Source organism: Cucumis sativus, chromosome 1, assembly GCF_000004075.3.
Source record: "Cucumis sativus cultivar 9930 chromosome 1, Cucumber_9930_V3, whole genome shotgun sequence".
Taxonomy (NCBI): Eukaryota; Viridiplantae; Streptophyta; class Magnoliopsida; order Cucurbitales; family Cucurbitaceae; genus Cucumis; species Cucumis sativus.
In genome coordinates this window covers 31,347,910-31,361,399 of record NC_026655.2, presented here as the reverse complement: position 1 = coordinate 31,361,399, position 13,490 = coordinate 31,347,910, and the positions used below count along the sequence as shown (strand labels likewise).

The following is a 13,490-nucleotide window of genomic DNA, read 5'->3' as shown; positions in this document are numbered from 1 at the left end:
GCACACTTTTCTAATCCTAAAGTGAAAAAGAAAACAAATTAAATATTTCTCAAACATATTTTGATTAGGATTTAAGGTATTCCAAAAAATATCCACCTTAATTTGAAAACTCCTAAACTAATACTTATTAGATTGCAAGACCTTCCAACAAAAAAAAAACTTGTTTGATTTTGAACAAGTAATCCTTAAAATTTGAAAATAAATTACATAGGAGAATAAAATTAATAACAGATCACATAGAAAAAAACAAATAGAAAATAATTTTTTAAAAAAATTTCTTTGTCACGTGGTAAATTATGATTTAACTATAGATAGACTAATATGGTAACAATTAGATACTAACAACCTATTTTTACAATGTTCTATCGCTAATTTGATTCTTCAAAAGATAATCACTTTTTTCAATTTTTCTTTCTTAGATGGTTTTCACTTTTCACTTCTTTAACTCTCTCTCCAGTCTTTTTCCTTCTCTCTTTTAAGTTCCTGTATACTTCACAAAATTGTCACCCCAAATAATTCATCATTTACATGGTTAGTAGAGACTTATTAGTTAGCTTAAGTTGACTTTTTGAGGAGTCAGATGTTTGTTATTTACTTGTGATTGACTTCAAGCAAATATTATGTACATTTGCACATCACAATACACAATATGAATTATATATATGTTTATAAACATTATGATCAACTGAATTATATTTCATATACTGTTGTGTATATCATAGTAAAAGCATGATAAGATGAGCATCATACTCTTGTAGTACTCAAGACTTTCCCATGATTGGATTTGTGAAAATGGACCTTAGTATTTGGAAAGTTATTGATGGGGAAAATTTCCCTAACTCATCCTTTCAACGGGTGACATGTGACACTATAGGTATTATTATTATTATTATTATTTAACTTATGTCATTTCTTAATTCTTACATTGAATCTGCCTTAGTTTCTATCAACAACTTTTCTCATTTCTTTACTTTCTATTACTTTTTATACGAGTCACCTAGTTTTTTGTTGAGAATAAAAGTTAGAAACCTATTATACACATTTTAAAGTTTGAAGACCGTTTATAGAAATAAATTTAAAATTTAAAGGTGTACGGCTCTAATCTTATACGAAATTGTGTCCCGCATGAAAATCTAGATCCATCATTGTGTTGTATATCGAGGAATTTTCAATTTGCACAAGTGGAGTGGGTTAGGCAGCAGGAAGAGAAGACAATGCTCATTTGTTGGATGAGTCGAGGGTTATTGTGGCAGCTTTGACACAATTGATTCAAATTTATTATTCCCCTATATTAGTAGAAGCTCTGGCGTTCATGGAGGATCTTTAGTTTGCCTAACAATTACATCTTTGCTGCTTTTGTGCGTGTTGACGTCTGTCATACGACAAGGAGTGGTAATCTTGTTGCTCACTCGATAGCAAAGGTGAGTGTACAACTGGTTTTTTTTTTCTTTTTGTATTTTTCTAGGCCCTTTCAAAACGGTGTTTATAATTGATGACCCCCCCTCGTAAAAATAGGTGTTAAATGAAAATTTTGAGTAAGCAAATATTTATTATTATTTTATTTAACACATGCATTCTCACATTGTGGAAGTCTCCTTTATAAACTCATACGTTCACTCACGGGTTTGGACCCTCAGGACTCCCATGTTTTGGAAGGGGTATGGAGATAGGCAAATATAGATATGCTTATATCTCCATGCATGTCGCAGCTGCCGTCCTGTCAGACGTGGCGAGGAGAGGAGGAATAAAATAATAATATAATTTTTGCTAAAACTATCTTCAAACGTTTTCTATATTATAAACGGCTTTCTTTGACTTTTCAAAATCGAAACTGTTTCAAATTAAATGGTATTTATCAATTGATTTTTTTATTTTGTCATTAATTTTGTTTTATGACCGTTGGTTGCCTCCCCGTTTCTATATATATGGTCTCACTTCTCACTTCAACATATACAGAAACAATTTCTCTAAAAAAAACTCTCATTAGTATTATAAGCATTTGAGTATTTATTTGAGTGTTGTGAATTCAATTAGTTCTAGTGCAAAACTAATTGAAGAACGAAGCTGTTTTATCTTGAGGATGATGAGGCGATCAAATTGTTTGAATAAAAAGAGCAGAGCCGCAAAATGTCTTAAAGAGAGTGAGATCTGCGACTCAACCATTTTCTAACCAGTTTCTGTTTTGCAGTTTGCATTTTGACCAGACGATTTAACCAGGCGTTTTGACTACATGGAAATTTGACCACTTGGCGTTTTGATCAGTTGGCAAGGTAATCAGTAAGCGAGATCATTTGGTGTTTTACCATTAGGCGACTTCACCAGGCGAGATACCAATACATTATGAGAGATACAAGACAAAGAAGCCCGCGTTCAGTCTAGACGTTAAAGCTTCTCAACTTACAACTCCTTCTAGACGAAGTGCAACAATAATTTTAAGACGTCTCCTTTCTGCTGCGATTGCCAGACCATTCCAAGACGATTTGATGTCCTATGAGCTTAACCACCCTTTTCATTTTAAAGGAGCACATTTCAAGAGATAGAAGCAAAAGATGTTGTTTTTCCTCACCTTGAAGAAGGTTGTTGCCGCCTGTACCACTAATAAACCAAAAGTCCCAGAGACCAACCCAACTGCGGAGCAAGTTAAGAATCTTACCGCATGGACAAAGATCGATTTCATATGTAAGAATTTAATTCTTAATGGTCTTACTGATGAGCTGCATGATTATTAAAGTACCATGCCTATTGCAAAAAGAAGTGTGAGACGCGTTACAGAAAAAGTATGACACGGAGGAAGCGGGATCCAAGAAGTACACGGTTAGCCGGTACCTGCGATATCAAATGTCTGATGATAGATTCGTAGAGGCTCAATCGCATGAAATTCAGAAGATAGCACTCGAGATTATCAGCGAAGGTATGACGCTTGACGATCAATTTCAAGTTGCAGTTATTATTAACAAATTGCCTCATATGTGGAAAGATTTCACGAACAACTTAAGGCACAAAACTAAGGAATTCTCGTTGGAAAGTCTCATCACGCGTTTAAGGATAAAGGAGGAAGCGAGAAAACATGATCAAAATGAGGAAGTAAACGCAATTCCCAAGAAGAAGTCTATCGCAGTTATGAAACTGGATATGAAGTAGAAAAGGAACAAGATGAAACACGAATCCAACAAATAGAAAAACTCGCAGAAACCCTAGTCCAGAAGTACGGTACAAGTTGTTTGTTATAATTGTAATAAAACTAGGCATATAACTAGAAATTATAGAACGGAAATCGACTTGCTTCGCAGGTAAACCTGGTAGAAGAGGAATTAGTAGCTATAATCACAGAAGTCAATGTGATTAGGGGATCTGAAGGTTGGAGGCTAAACACTGGTGGATCTCACCATATCTGTCATGACCTTAGTTTATTTAGAAAATATAATGAGATCAAAGACAAGAATATCCTTTTAGGAGATCATCGCACAACTAAGATGGCCGACGTTGGAGAAGTAGAACTGAAATTCACATATGGCAAAATGCTTGAACTGAAGGAAGTTCTACATACTCTAGAAATTTGGAAGAATTTGGTCTCCGAATATCTCCTCAACAAAGGTGGCTTCACACAAACTATAGGATCAAATTATTTACCTTAACGAAAAATAATGTATTTGTGGGAAAATTTTACGCTACTGATGACATATTTAAATTAAACTTGGAAATGAATAAGAAGTTACCTTCTGCTTACATGTTGTCTACATTTAGTATTTAACATACTAGACTTTATCATGTTAATAAAATATTAATTAGCAACATGAGTAGGTTGAATCTAATTCCTAAGTTATCTTTGAATGAATTTAAGAAATGTGCATGTTGTAGTCAAGCTAAGAAAACAAAGACTTCACATAAATCTGTAACTATGATAACAGAGCCTTTAGAACTATTTCGTTTCGATTTATGTGAATTCGATGGTACTTTAACTAGAACAATAAAAGGTATATTATAACCTTTATAGATGATTGTTCCGACTACACTTTTATTTACCTCGCTTAAGAATAAAAGTGATGCCTTTGACATGTTCAACGTGTTTACAACGTAAATAGAGAATTAATTTAACAAAAGAATTAAGAGACTTCGTAGCAATAGAGGAACCGAATATGATTCAGTTACTTTCAATGAGTTCTATAACTCAAAAGGAATAATACACGAAACAATTGCACCTTACTCTCCTAGAATGAAGGGAAAGCTGAAAGGAAGAATGGAACTCTAACTGAGTTAGTAGTTGCTATCTTGCTTGAATCAGGAGCAACACCATCTTGGTGGAGTGAAATAATTAAAACAGTTAATTATGTTCTTTATAGGATTCCAAAATCAAACAGTAGAACTTCACCATACGAAGTCCTTAAGAATAAAACATCAAACATGTCCTATCTTAGAACATGGGATACTTGATCCTAAAAGAAGAGAACTAGCCATAGCGCATATGAATGTGTCTTCATAGGATACACTGAAAATCGCAAAGCCTATAGGTTCTATGACTTAGAAAATAAGGTGATTATAGAATCAAACGATGTAGATTTTTTTTAGGATAAATTTTCTTTTAAATCTAGAAATAGTGACTTAAATAGTCAAACTAGTGGGGGCTCAAGTTCAAGTAGTCTACCTTCAGTTAGGATCCAAACCCAAGATAAAGAAGTAGATCCTGAACCTAGAAGAAGCAAGAGAGCTAGAACCATAAAAGACTTTGGAAAAAACTTTAACATGTATAACGTAGAAGATCCAAAAGATCAAACAAAAGTCTTATCTTGAGTAGATGCCAACTTATAGAAATAAGCTATTAATGATGAAATGGACTCTCTTGAATCCAATAGAACTTGGCACCTAGTTGACCTACCCTTTGGCTGTAAAGCAATAGGCAACGAATGGGTCTTAAGAAAGAAACACAAATCTGGTGGATAAGTAGATAAGTTTAAGGTTAGACTAGTAGCAAAAAGGTTTTAGGTAGAGGGAATACATAGATTTCTTCGACACCTTCTTCCAGGTCACTAGAATCACCTCAATAACCCACCCACCTTTTGACGTTGTGGTTTGACTTGCTGGCAAATCAAACACTTTACAAACTCTGCTATTTCTTGTCGCATACCTGGCCACCAAAAATGGGCTTTCAAGGTTTTATATATTTTGGTACTGGCAGGGTGCATCGCATAAGGTGAACTATGTGCTTCTTCCAAAATGCTCTCCTTTAACGCCTTATTATTTACTTGAAACAATTTTTTTTTTCCTAAAATGAGTTAAAAAATTTACTTAAACACTTTTTTTCTTTCTTGATCTTTACTTTATTCTTTTTAAAAACATATATATAGAGGAAAAAGAAAATTATGCACTTAAATTTAAGTTCATTTATTTATTATTATTAATATATCTTTTATTTGTTATTAACGTTTTTTTTAACTTTATTATTATAATTATGGCTTTCTATATATTTAAAACCTATTATTATTAATTAATTTATATAATAATAATAATAATAATAATTATTATTATTATTATTATTATTATTATTATTATTATTATTGTTAAAATTATTATAGGTGGCGGCAAGGCAAACTCAGGTTGTGTCGTTGGTGAAAATGACATCACAGTAGTCTAAACACAAGACGCCGAGTTTTGGCGTAGGGAATGGTTCATGTTCCTGTCGAAAGGAATAGTGAAGGACTAATGTGTGTTTTTATGTTTTATTGAAATAAGACATTGAAAGCCTATTTATGAAGTGAAAATGGATGTATTGATTGAATTGTATTTTCCAAAAGGTTTTCAAAACTATCACTCACTAAGTCATCGACTTACGATTTAATTTTTCCCTTCCCCAGATTGTAAGGCATTGAGGACAAGGTTGGATTAAAGAAGACAAGCAAGCTAGATTGTGAAGGTTGATGGGTGTGAAGCATTTCTTTGTTAAGCTTTTGTATTAAGAATTTGTATCTTGTATTGTTGTAGAACTCTTGAGTTTAAATTTAATAGGAGTTGTAGTTGGTTGCATTAGTTAGGTTGTTGTGAAGTTACTGTTATTATTAAGTTTGCATTATTTGTTTAAGGTTCAAAGTTTCTAAGTCATGTTCTAATCTGCATTGCAAGTAAGTATAAGAGCGCGGGCGAGGTGAGGCGTGACAGTTTCCAACTCTCAATCGCCTCAACTTTTTTTAAATCAACCTTCAATCCGTTAGAGGATAGAATGTGTCTAAGGAACACCACTTGATTAAGCCAAAACGCACACTTACTAAACTTTGTGAACAATTGTTCTTCTCATAAGGTTTATAGAGCAATTCTCAAATGCTTCGCATGTCGTACCGCATCTTGCAAATAAATCAAAATGTCATAAATAAAGATAATTATGACAAATTGTTCTAGGTAACGAAGAAATACTCTATTCATCAAGTTCATGAAAGCGACTTGGGCATTGGTCAATCCAAAAGGCATCAACACGAATTCAAAATGTCCATGATGCATTTCATATTCTCATTTCATGTCCTCAGAATTCCTCTCATTCAAATATAATACCAATTTATTCATGTGTCTCTCCTAAACTCAATGTGTTACATAAACAATAAAGAACTGATGCAATAAAACTACTAATTAATTAATTATGTTTGTAGTTAGTTAATGATCAATAGTATGAATTTAATTCTTAAGAATTATATAATTACTTTGCCATTGATTAATTAAATTTTTTTTAATTAATACATCACAATTATATACATTCATCAAATTTATCCTATCAAATTACTCATTTTACAAATACTAGTAACTAATATTATTTTATTAGAAAATGGTCACAAATTGAAAAATGAGAAAATTTTTAAAAATAGCAAAATAAATTAAAATATTTACAAGCTATAGCAACTTTTTGAATTCTATCACTGATAGTCTTCTATCACTATAACATATTCGTGATTATCCGTGATAGAATTTGTTATAGGTGGTAAATATTTTGTAAAATTTGCTATTTTTGAAAATTCTCCTAGAAAAGTTTACAAAATATTTAAACTTCATATAAAATAAGGAAAATAAATTGTCTTTTTAGTGATTTTTTTTATACAGAGTGCAAATAGTTTGTGTTTTCTTTTTAAAAAAACTTTATTATTATTTTATTTTTAAATAATTAATTTTTCTAAAAATATTGAATTATGTTTATATGAAGTAATATATTAAAGATTTATAGAGTTTTCATGACTAATTTTACAAATGAAATACAGAAAGAATTTATTCTCATATAAATTCATTTGCACAATCAAACACAAGCATCTTTAAAGAGTTAAAAACACAAGCATTTTATTCCCATTTCCATTCCAATTCCCTCAATCCAAATAGTCCTTAAAAGAGTTAAAAACTCAAATTGCATCAAATGACAAAAACATTTAGAAAAAACAACTCATGACATCAGACGGTAATCATATGGCTATCAGAGAGTTATCACTTTTAAATTTGCCACTTTTGCGAATTTAGAAAATTTTGTGACATGAGCTGTGTTATCATAAATTTTTTTTTCTATTTTTGCAGAAGCCCCACACATTTAGTTTTTTAAGAAATTCAAGAAAATTACGGGTAAAATCATGTGGCGTGTTCTTCAATGATTGCAGAAGGGTATGGATTCGTGACAAAGGAGAGGAAACATGAGGTTTGAAATCTTCAAGAGTAAGTTCTACTTCTCTATATCTCCAACCACACGAGTGCACGTGCTTAGGTTGTGTTGCATGGATGTCTATTATCCTTGCTAATGTATAATTAGTATGTTGCTTTTGTTAAGATAAAAATCGTTTTTCAAATTGCACACCGATCACACGCTTGAAAAATTAAGAGATTCTAGAGGCACATCATCTATCTATTAATATTCATCCGATGGAGATGGAGATGAAGATGAAGATCCTTTCCTTATGTTGTGTTTTCTTTGAATTTTTTCCCCAACCAACCCAACTTCCAAGAAGTTACGAAACCAAATAAATATACACAATAAGCAATATAACCAAATTACTATTTTAGCCTCACTACAATATCTTTTTATTAAAAAAATATCCCCCAATCCCATATTTCCAAAATGAATATCAAATAGATAAGATACAGAGACTCTCTTCCTCCTCTCTTCCCACCATTTCCATTCACCATGCTCTCCTCCACCATCACCAACGCCAACTCTCTCAGTTCTCTCTCCTCCATTGCCCACACCACCTCCATCTTCCTCCATCAACCCAGAGACTCCCCTCTCCGCCTCTTCCTCCGTCGCCGTCTAAACCCCATTTCCGCCATTATTAACCCTTCTTCTTCCTCCTTAGCCGCAAAGCAACAAGTGTACCAGCCATTCCGCCCCCCTCCCTCTCCTCTTCCCCCTCAATACCGCTCCCTCGACACCGAAGGCAAGCTCAATATCCTCTCCAACCGCCTCGGCCTATGGTTCGAGTACGCCCCCCTCATTTCCTCCTTGCTTCAAGAGGGCTTCACTCCTCCTGTTCTAGAAGAAATCACCGGAATTAGCGGTGTTCAGCAGAATAGCTTCATCGTTGGCGCTCAGGTTCGCGAATCCCTACTTCAGTCCAATGACTCCGATCCAGATGTAATCGCCTCCTTCGATACTGGTGGTGCGGAGTTGCTCTATGAAATTCGGCTTCTAAGTACTGAGAAACGCGCTGCGGCGGCCAAATATATAGTGGAGAACAGGCTTGATAGCAAAGGCGCCCAGGATCTGGCTCGAGCAATGAAGGATTTTCCTCGACGAAGAGGGGACAAAGGTTGGGAGTATTTTGATTACGATTTTGCTGGGGATTGTTTGGCGTATATGTATTACAGGTTGAGTAGAGAGTACAATAGTTCAACGGAGAGGAGGACGGCGGCGTTGGAGGAGGCGTTGAAAGTGGTAGTGACGGAGAAGGCGAGGGATCTGATTGTTGGGGATTTGGAGGGGAAAGGAGATGGGAAGGACGGGGTTGAAGAGGAAATTGGAGCGGCAGTTAAAGTTCCGGTGGTGCGGATGAAGATTGGGGAGGTTGCGGAGGCGACGACAGTGGTGGTGATGCCGGTGTGCAAGGCAGGGGAAGGGGAAAAGGGAGTTGGAGAGGCGCCAATGGAGGTGAGAAGCGAGGGAGAATTCGGGGTTGTGGTGGCGGAAAAGGGGTGGAGCAGGTGGGTGGTGCTACCGGGATGGGAGCCGGTGGCGGGGTTGGTGAAGGGCGGTGGAGTAGTAGTGGCGTTTGAGGATGCGAGGGTTCTGCCATGGCGAGTGAACAGGTGGTACAAGGAGGAGCCAATTCTGGTAGTGGCTGATCGGAGTAGAAGGGAGGTGGTGGCGGGAGATGGATTTTATCTGATGGGTGGAGGCGATGGAGGTGGGGATTTGAAGGTGGAGAGAGGGAATGCATTGATGGAAATGGGAGTGAAGGAGAGCTTAGGAACAGTATTGTTGGTGGTTAGGCCACCAAGGGAGACGGAAGATGATCAATTGAGTGATGAAGATTGGGACTAAACTAAACAGACTCACAACTATTCAGTGTTAGGTATTATTATATTATATTCTACACTTACAAATGTTGTACCATTGATTTTGGTTATTCAATTTTATGTGCTTCAATTCCCACTTCCTTTTCCTCTTTTGTTTCTTTTCTCTTTTCCCTATACACGCATCCGGATTGTAATTTTAACTTTGCTTAATACATCTTCCTAGAGGTGATTTGGTTATAATAATAACTTTGATTTTTTCTTTTTTTTTATGCGATTACCATCTTATTATTTTTTATTTTTTTTCACAATTAGTTAGTTCATTTAATAACCTTGGGACTTTCATGTTATTACTTTTTGTCAATTCAAAAATATCCATATTGATTCATCTTTCGTATGAAATTTGATTGCAATTTAATTGTCTTATTTACTTTTGCATAGTTTTTCCTTCCAATTTAGATTTGATTGCTACGTGATTACCATGAACTTTTATCATGAACTTTTATGTGATATTAATTATTATATGAATATGTGATATTAATTATTATATGATTATTAGTGATATTGATTGTTGTATGATTTCTATCTAATTACCGTATTGTCCTTTTGATTCACATAATTAGTAATTTCTAATATTTTTATTGGAGTTCTATTTTGAACTTCTACTATATTTATCTGATTGTTTAAGATAATTGTAGTTATTTCTGTTCCATTTTAATTCATTGAGGTTGTTGAGAATAATACCCTAAATTGGAGAATAAAAGACCAAAAACAAAAACCTATAAGAATAGAAGACGAAAAAGGAAATCCATCACATTGATACTAATAATGAAATACATCATAACACCAATAATGAAATGCATCATATCTCAATCAAATAGAAATCACAAATTATAATATAGGATGAAAATCACGTAAAATTAGATATCAATCAAATAGAAATTATACCTGAAATACAAGCACAGCTAGAAAAACAACCTCTCTTAATATTTGCATTTTGCAATTTCAAATACTTGACGTTTTTAATAAAAATAAAAACATCAAGTAATTGATGATTTTTAACAAAACTTAAATAATTTTTAAAAAAACACGAAGATGAGACGATTTTTCAGATATTTTCCATGCTACTATTTACTCGATGTTTTAACAACATAGTTGAATCTATATTTTCTTGTCATTTTTCAAATGTGATATTTTTATGAAAACATAAACGATTTTTTTAATTTAATTTTTTTTGTTTCCCTCCCTCATTTTCACTTCCCTCTCAAAATGCAAAAAGAAAAAGTTTAGCAAACCCTACTCTTCTCCTCCTCTCCCTCTATTTTCATGATAGAAAGTATCTATAGAATCCAAAACTTTTGATTTTTAAAAATGTCCCTTTTCAAAAAATTGTTAATTTTTTTAATATAACTCCACATTGACGTGGTACTTACGGACTAACATGGTGCTGATTTAAATTGTTAATCCAATCTACAGGGATCACCCAAAGAAACATTAGCTTCAATTGAAAGGGGAAATTCTACTTCAGCTCTCAGTTATCTGCCCACAATCTTCAATCACAACTGGAACCTTAGGGTCCCCCGATTCTGTACCCTTCTCATTCATCTTCTCCACCACATCATAACCATCCACAACTTTGCCAAACACAACATGCTTCCCATCAAGCCATGACAATGGCCCCGAAGTGGAAATGAAGAACTGAGAACCATTGGTGTTTGGTCCAGCATTCGCCATTGATACCATACCTGGTCCAGTGTGTTTCAACTTAAAGTTTTCATCTGCAAATTTCAAGCCATAGATTGATTCTCCTCCTGTTCCATTAGACTTTGTGAAATCTCCTCCTTGGCACATGAAATCTGGAATTATACGGTGAAATTTTGAGCCTTTATAGTGCAGTGGTTTCCCAGATCTTCCAATCCCCTTCTCTCCCGTGCAGAGGGCTCGGAAATTCTCAGCGGTTTTTGGAGTTGTGTCTGCAAATAACTCCATGACAATCCGGCCTGCTTTCACCCTCCCAATCAGAATGTCCAAGAAAACTTTTGGGTTGGTCATTGCTCTCTTCTCTTCTACTGCTCCCAAACTTCAAATTGGTTTCTGTCAAATTACAATCTTCAGCTTTTTCCATCCTTAACAAATCACTCGATAGAAAGTAAAAACAACACGTTTGCTTTTTTTTTCACAATTAGAGATTCTTCAAAAGATAATTATTAAAATATAATTAGAAAATAGCACGGTTAAATGACAATCCTACTATATACAAACAACTTGAGATAATCATGCTTTTCGAGTAAAACCACACTTGAAAACGGTGGCCATAAGATTAACTTGAAGGAGTGTCTCAAAGATCCAATTTTCAGATTAGAATTTTCAGCCCCGATTAACTTCAAAACCGTCTTCTACACTAAACATCAGTCAATAGAAAGCAAAGCATGCTTATTTTGATAATTAAGGATTATTCAAAAGGCATTCAAATAAATAATACTCGAAATTACTTTACGTTGTGTCTCAAACAAAATTTTCAGCAAATACTTCAGATCTGATTTATTTGAAACACAATCCTTAACACCCCATTACCCAGAAAATAACCCTATTGCTTGTCATTACTTTACAAATGACCTCCATATAGTTTTCGACAGCGTATTTTCTAATACCAAAGATCCGAAATTATAGTATTCATGTCAACAATACAAAACACTTAAAGTAATCTACAGATAAACCAGCATGCAATTCATCACACTCTCAAGAGACTTAAGTAATCTGAATCACATCGACAAGCATAAGCAGTGGGGGAAAAAAGACAGAAAAACTAAAAAGCAGAAACAATTAATAGAAATATCAATACAATTCCAACTCTGGCAAAGAATAAGAAAATAGAAAATCCCCCAATCAAAGAAGGGTGAAAGATGTATCAGAAAATGTTCGTCATCACTCTCAAATCCCGTAGAGGGCGGACACGAAATCGGTCGATAGACTGAAAAGAACGTGCTAAGAGAGCAAAAGACGATGAAATAATATGGCACAAGTATTGAGCTCAGCAGGCATTTATACAATGAACCTGAAAGCCTTCGATATGTGCAATTGCAGAACGAAGAGTTCTCAAATTCGCTTGAGTAGAGAAGAAATCAATGATGAAGAAAGAATCTACCTTTGAGGAAGTTGAAGGTAAGGTCTGGAGAATGCGATGAAAACTCCTTTGTTATCTTTGGGTTATAAAGAGGAGCAGAGATTAGGGTTTTGGGGTTTTAGAAAGTAATGGAATTTGCAATTACATCCTTATGTTTCCAATATTTGTAAGATATTCCCAAAAAGTTGTTGAGATTTCTTTCTATTGGCCCTCAGAAAAGGAAAATTGTATATTTGGATCACATTTTTTGTGTAGTTACAAATATTTGAAGAATTTGGATGAGTTTCTGGGTGGTAAGCTAATCTCTAATCTTTAATTTGTTATAAAATTAATTTGATCAAACAAAAAAAAAAACAATTTAGTGTTGGATGTATATATGCTAAAAAAATAAAAGTGAAACAATTTAAACATAAAAATAGGTTTAATCACCTAGATTAACATCCCATGTAGCACTTGTCTCACGACGTGTTAGATCAAATCAAACGTGAATGATTTACATGTAAAATTCTTTATAAAATGTTTCAAAAATTCATTTTAAAAAACTTTTGATAATTTTTTAAATTATTCAATTTTAATTCTTCCCCGAAGATTTTACCTCTCTCTCTCACACCAAAAAGTCAGTTTTTCCTTCAATTTTCATCACATCTCTCTTCTTTAACTCATTCACTTATCAGATTCTACAACCCGATTTAAGTCTAAAAATTAGCAGATCAAAACTAGTGGTGGCCCCAAGTTCTGAGGAACTTATAAGGATCGGGAAGCTACGAATGTATGTTTTTTTTTTTACCTAGTTTTGTTTAATTAGGGTAATGTTGTGTGTTAATTTCTTGAGAATGTTTTATTGTAACCAAAGTCTGTAAGTGCAATATGTATATATTATGACAATTTAATGGCTTCTATGAGA

At 34.0% G+C, this 13,490-nt stretch overlaps 2 protein-coding genes across 2 annotated transcripts; one reads left to right on the top strand and one right to left on the bottom strand.

Moving 5' to 3' along the window:
* Positions 1-8,055: 8,055 nt before the first annotated feature.
* Positions 8,056-9,734, top strand: LOC101203566 (rubisco accumulation factor 1.1, chloroplastic). The gene has a single exon (XM_004142526.3). The coding sequence runs from the start codon at positions 8,138-8,140 to the stop codon at positions 9,488-9,490; it is 1,353 nt and encodes a 450-aa protein (XP_004142574.1). The 5' UTR covers positions 8,056-8,137; the 3' UTR covers positions 9,491-9,734.
* A 1,069-nt stretch (positions 9,735-10,803) lies between these two features.
* On the bottom strand, positions 10,804-12,726 carry LOC101211992 (peptidyl-prolyl cis-trans isomerase CYP19-3). The gene is made up of 2 exons (XM_004142479.3): positions 12,608-12,726; positions 10,804-11,556 (listed from the first exon to the last, which is right to left on the bottom strand). The coding sequence occupies exon 2, from the start codon at positions 11,512-11,514 to the stop codon at positions 10,987-10,989; it is 528 nt and encodes a 175-aa protein (XP_004142527.1). The 5' UTR covers positions 11,515-11,556; positions 12,608-12,726; the 3' UTR covers positions 10,804-10,986.
* Between the last annotated feature and the right edge of the window lie 764 nt (positions 12,727-13,490).

Excerpts from the sequence above, each read along its gene's own strand:
- LOC101203566 (XM_004142526.3), top strand. The coding sequence starts at position 8,138 with ATGCTCTCCTCCACCATCACCAACGCCAACTCTCTCAGTTCTCTCTCC.
- LOC101211992 (XM_004142479.3), bottom strand. The coding sequence starts at position 11,514 with ATGACCAACCCAAAAGTTTTCTTGGACATTCTGATTGGGAGGGTGAAA.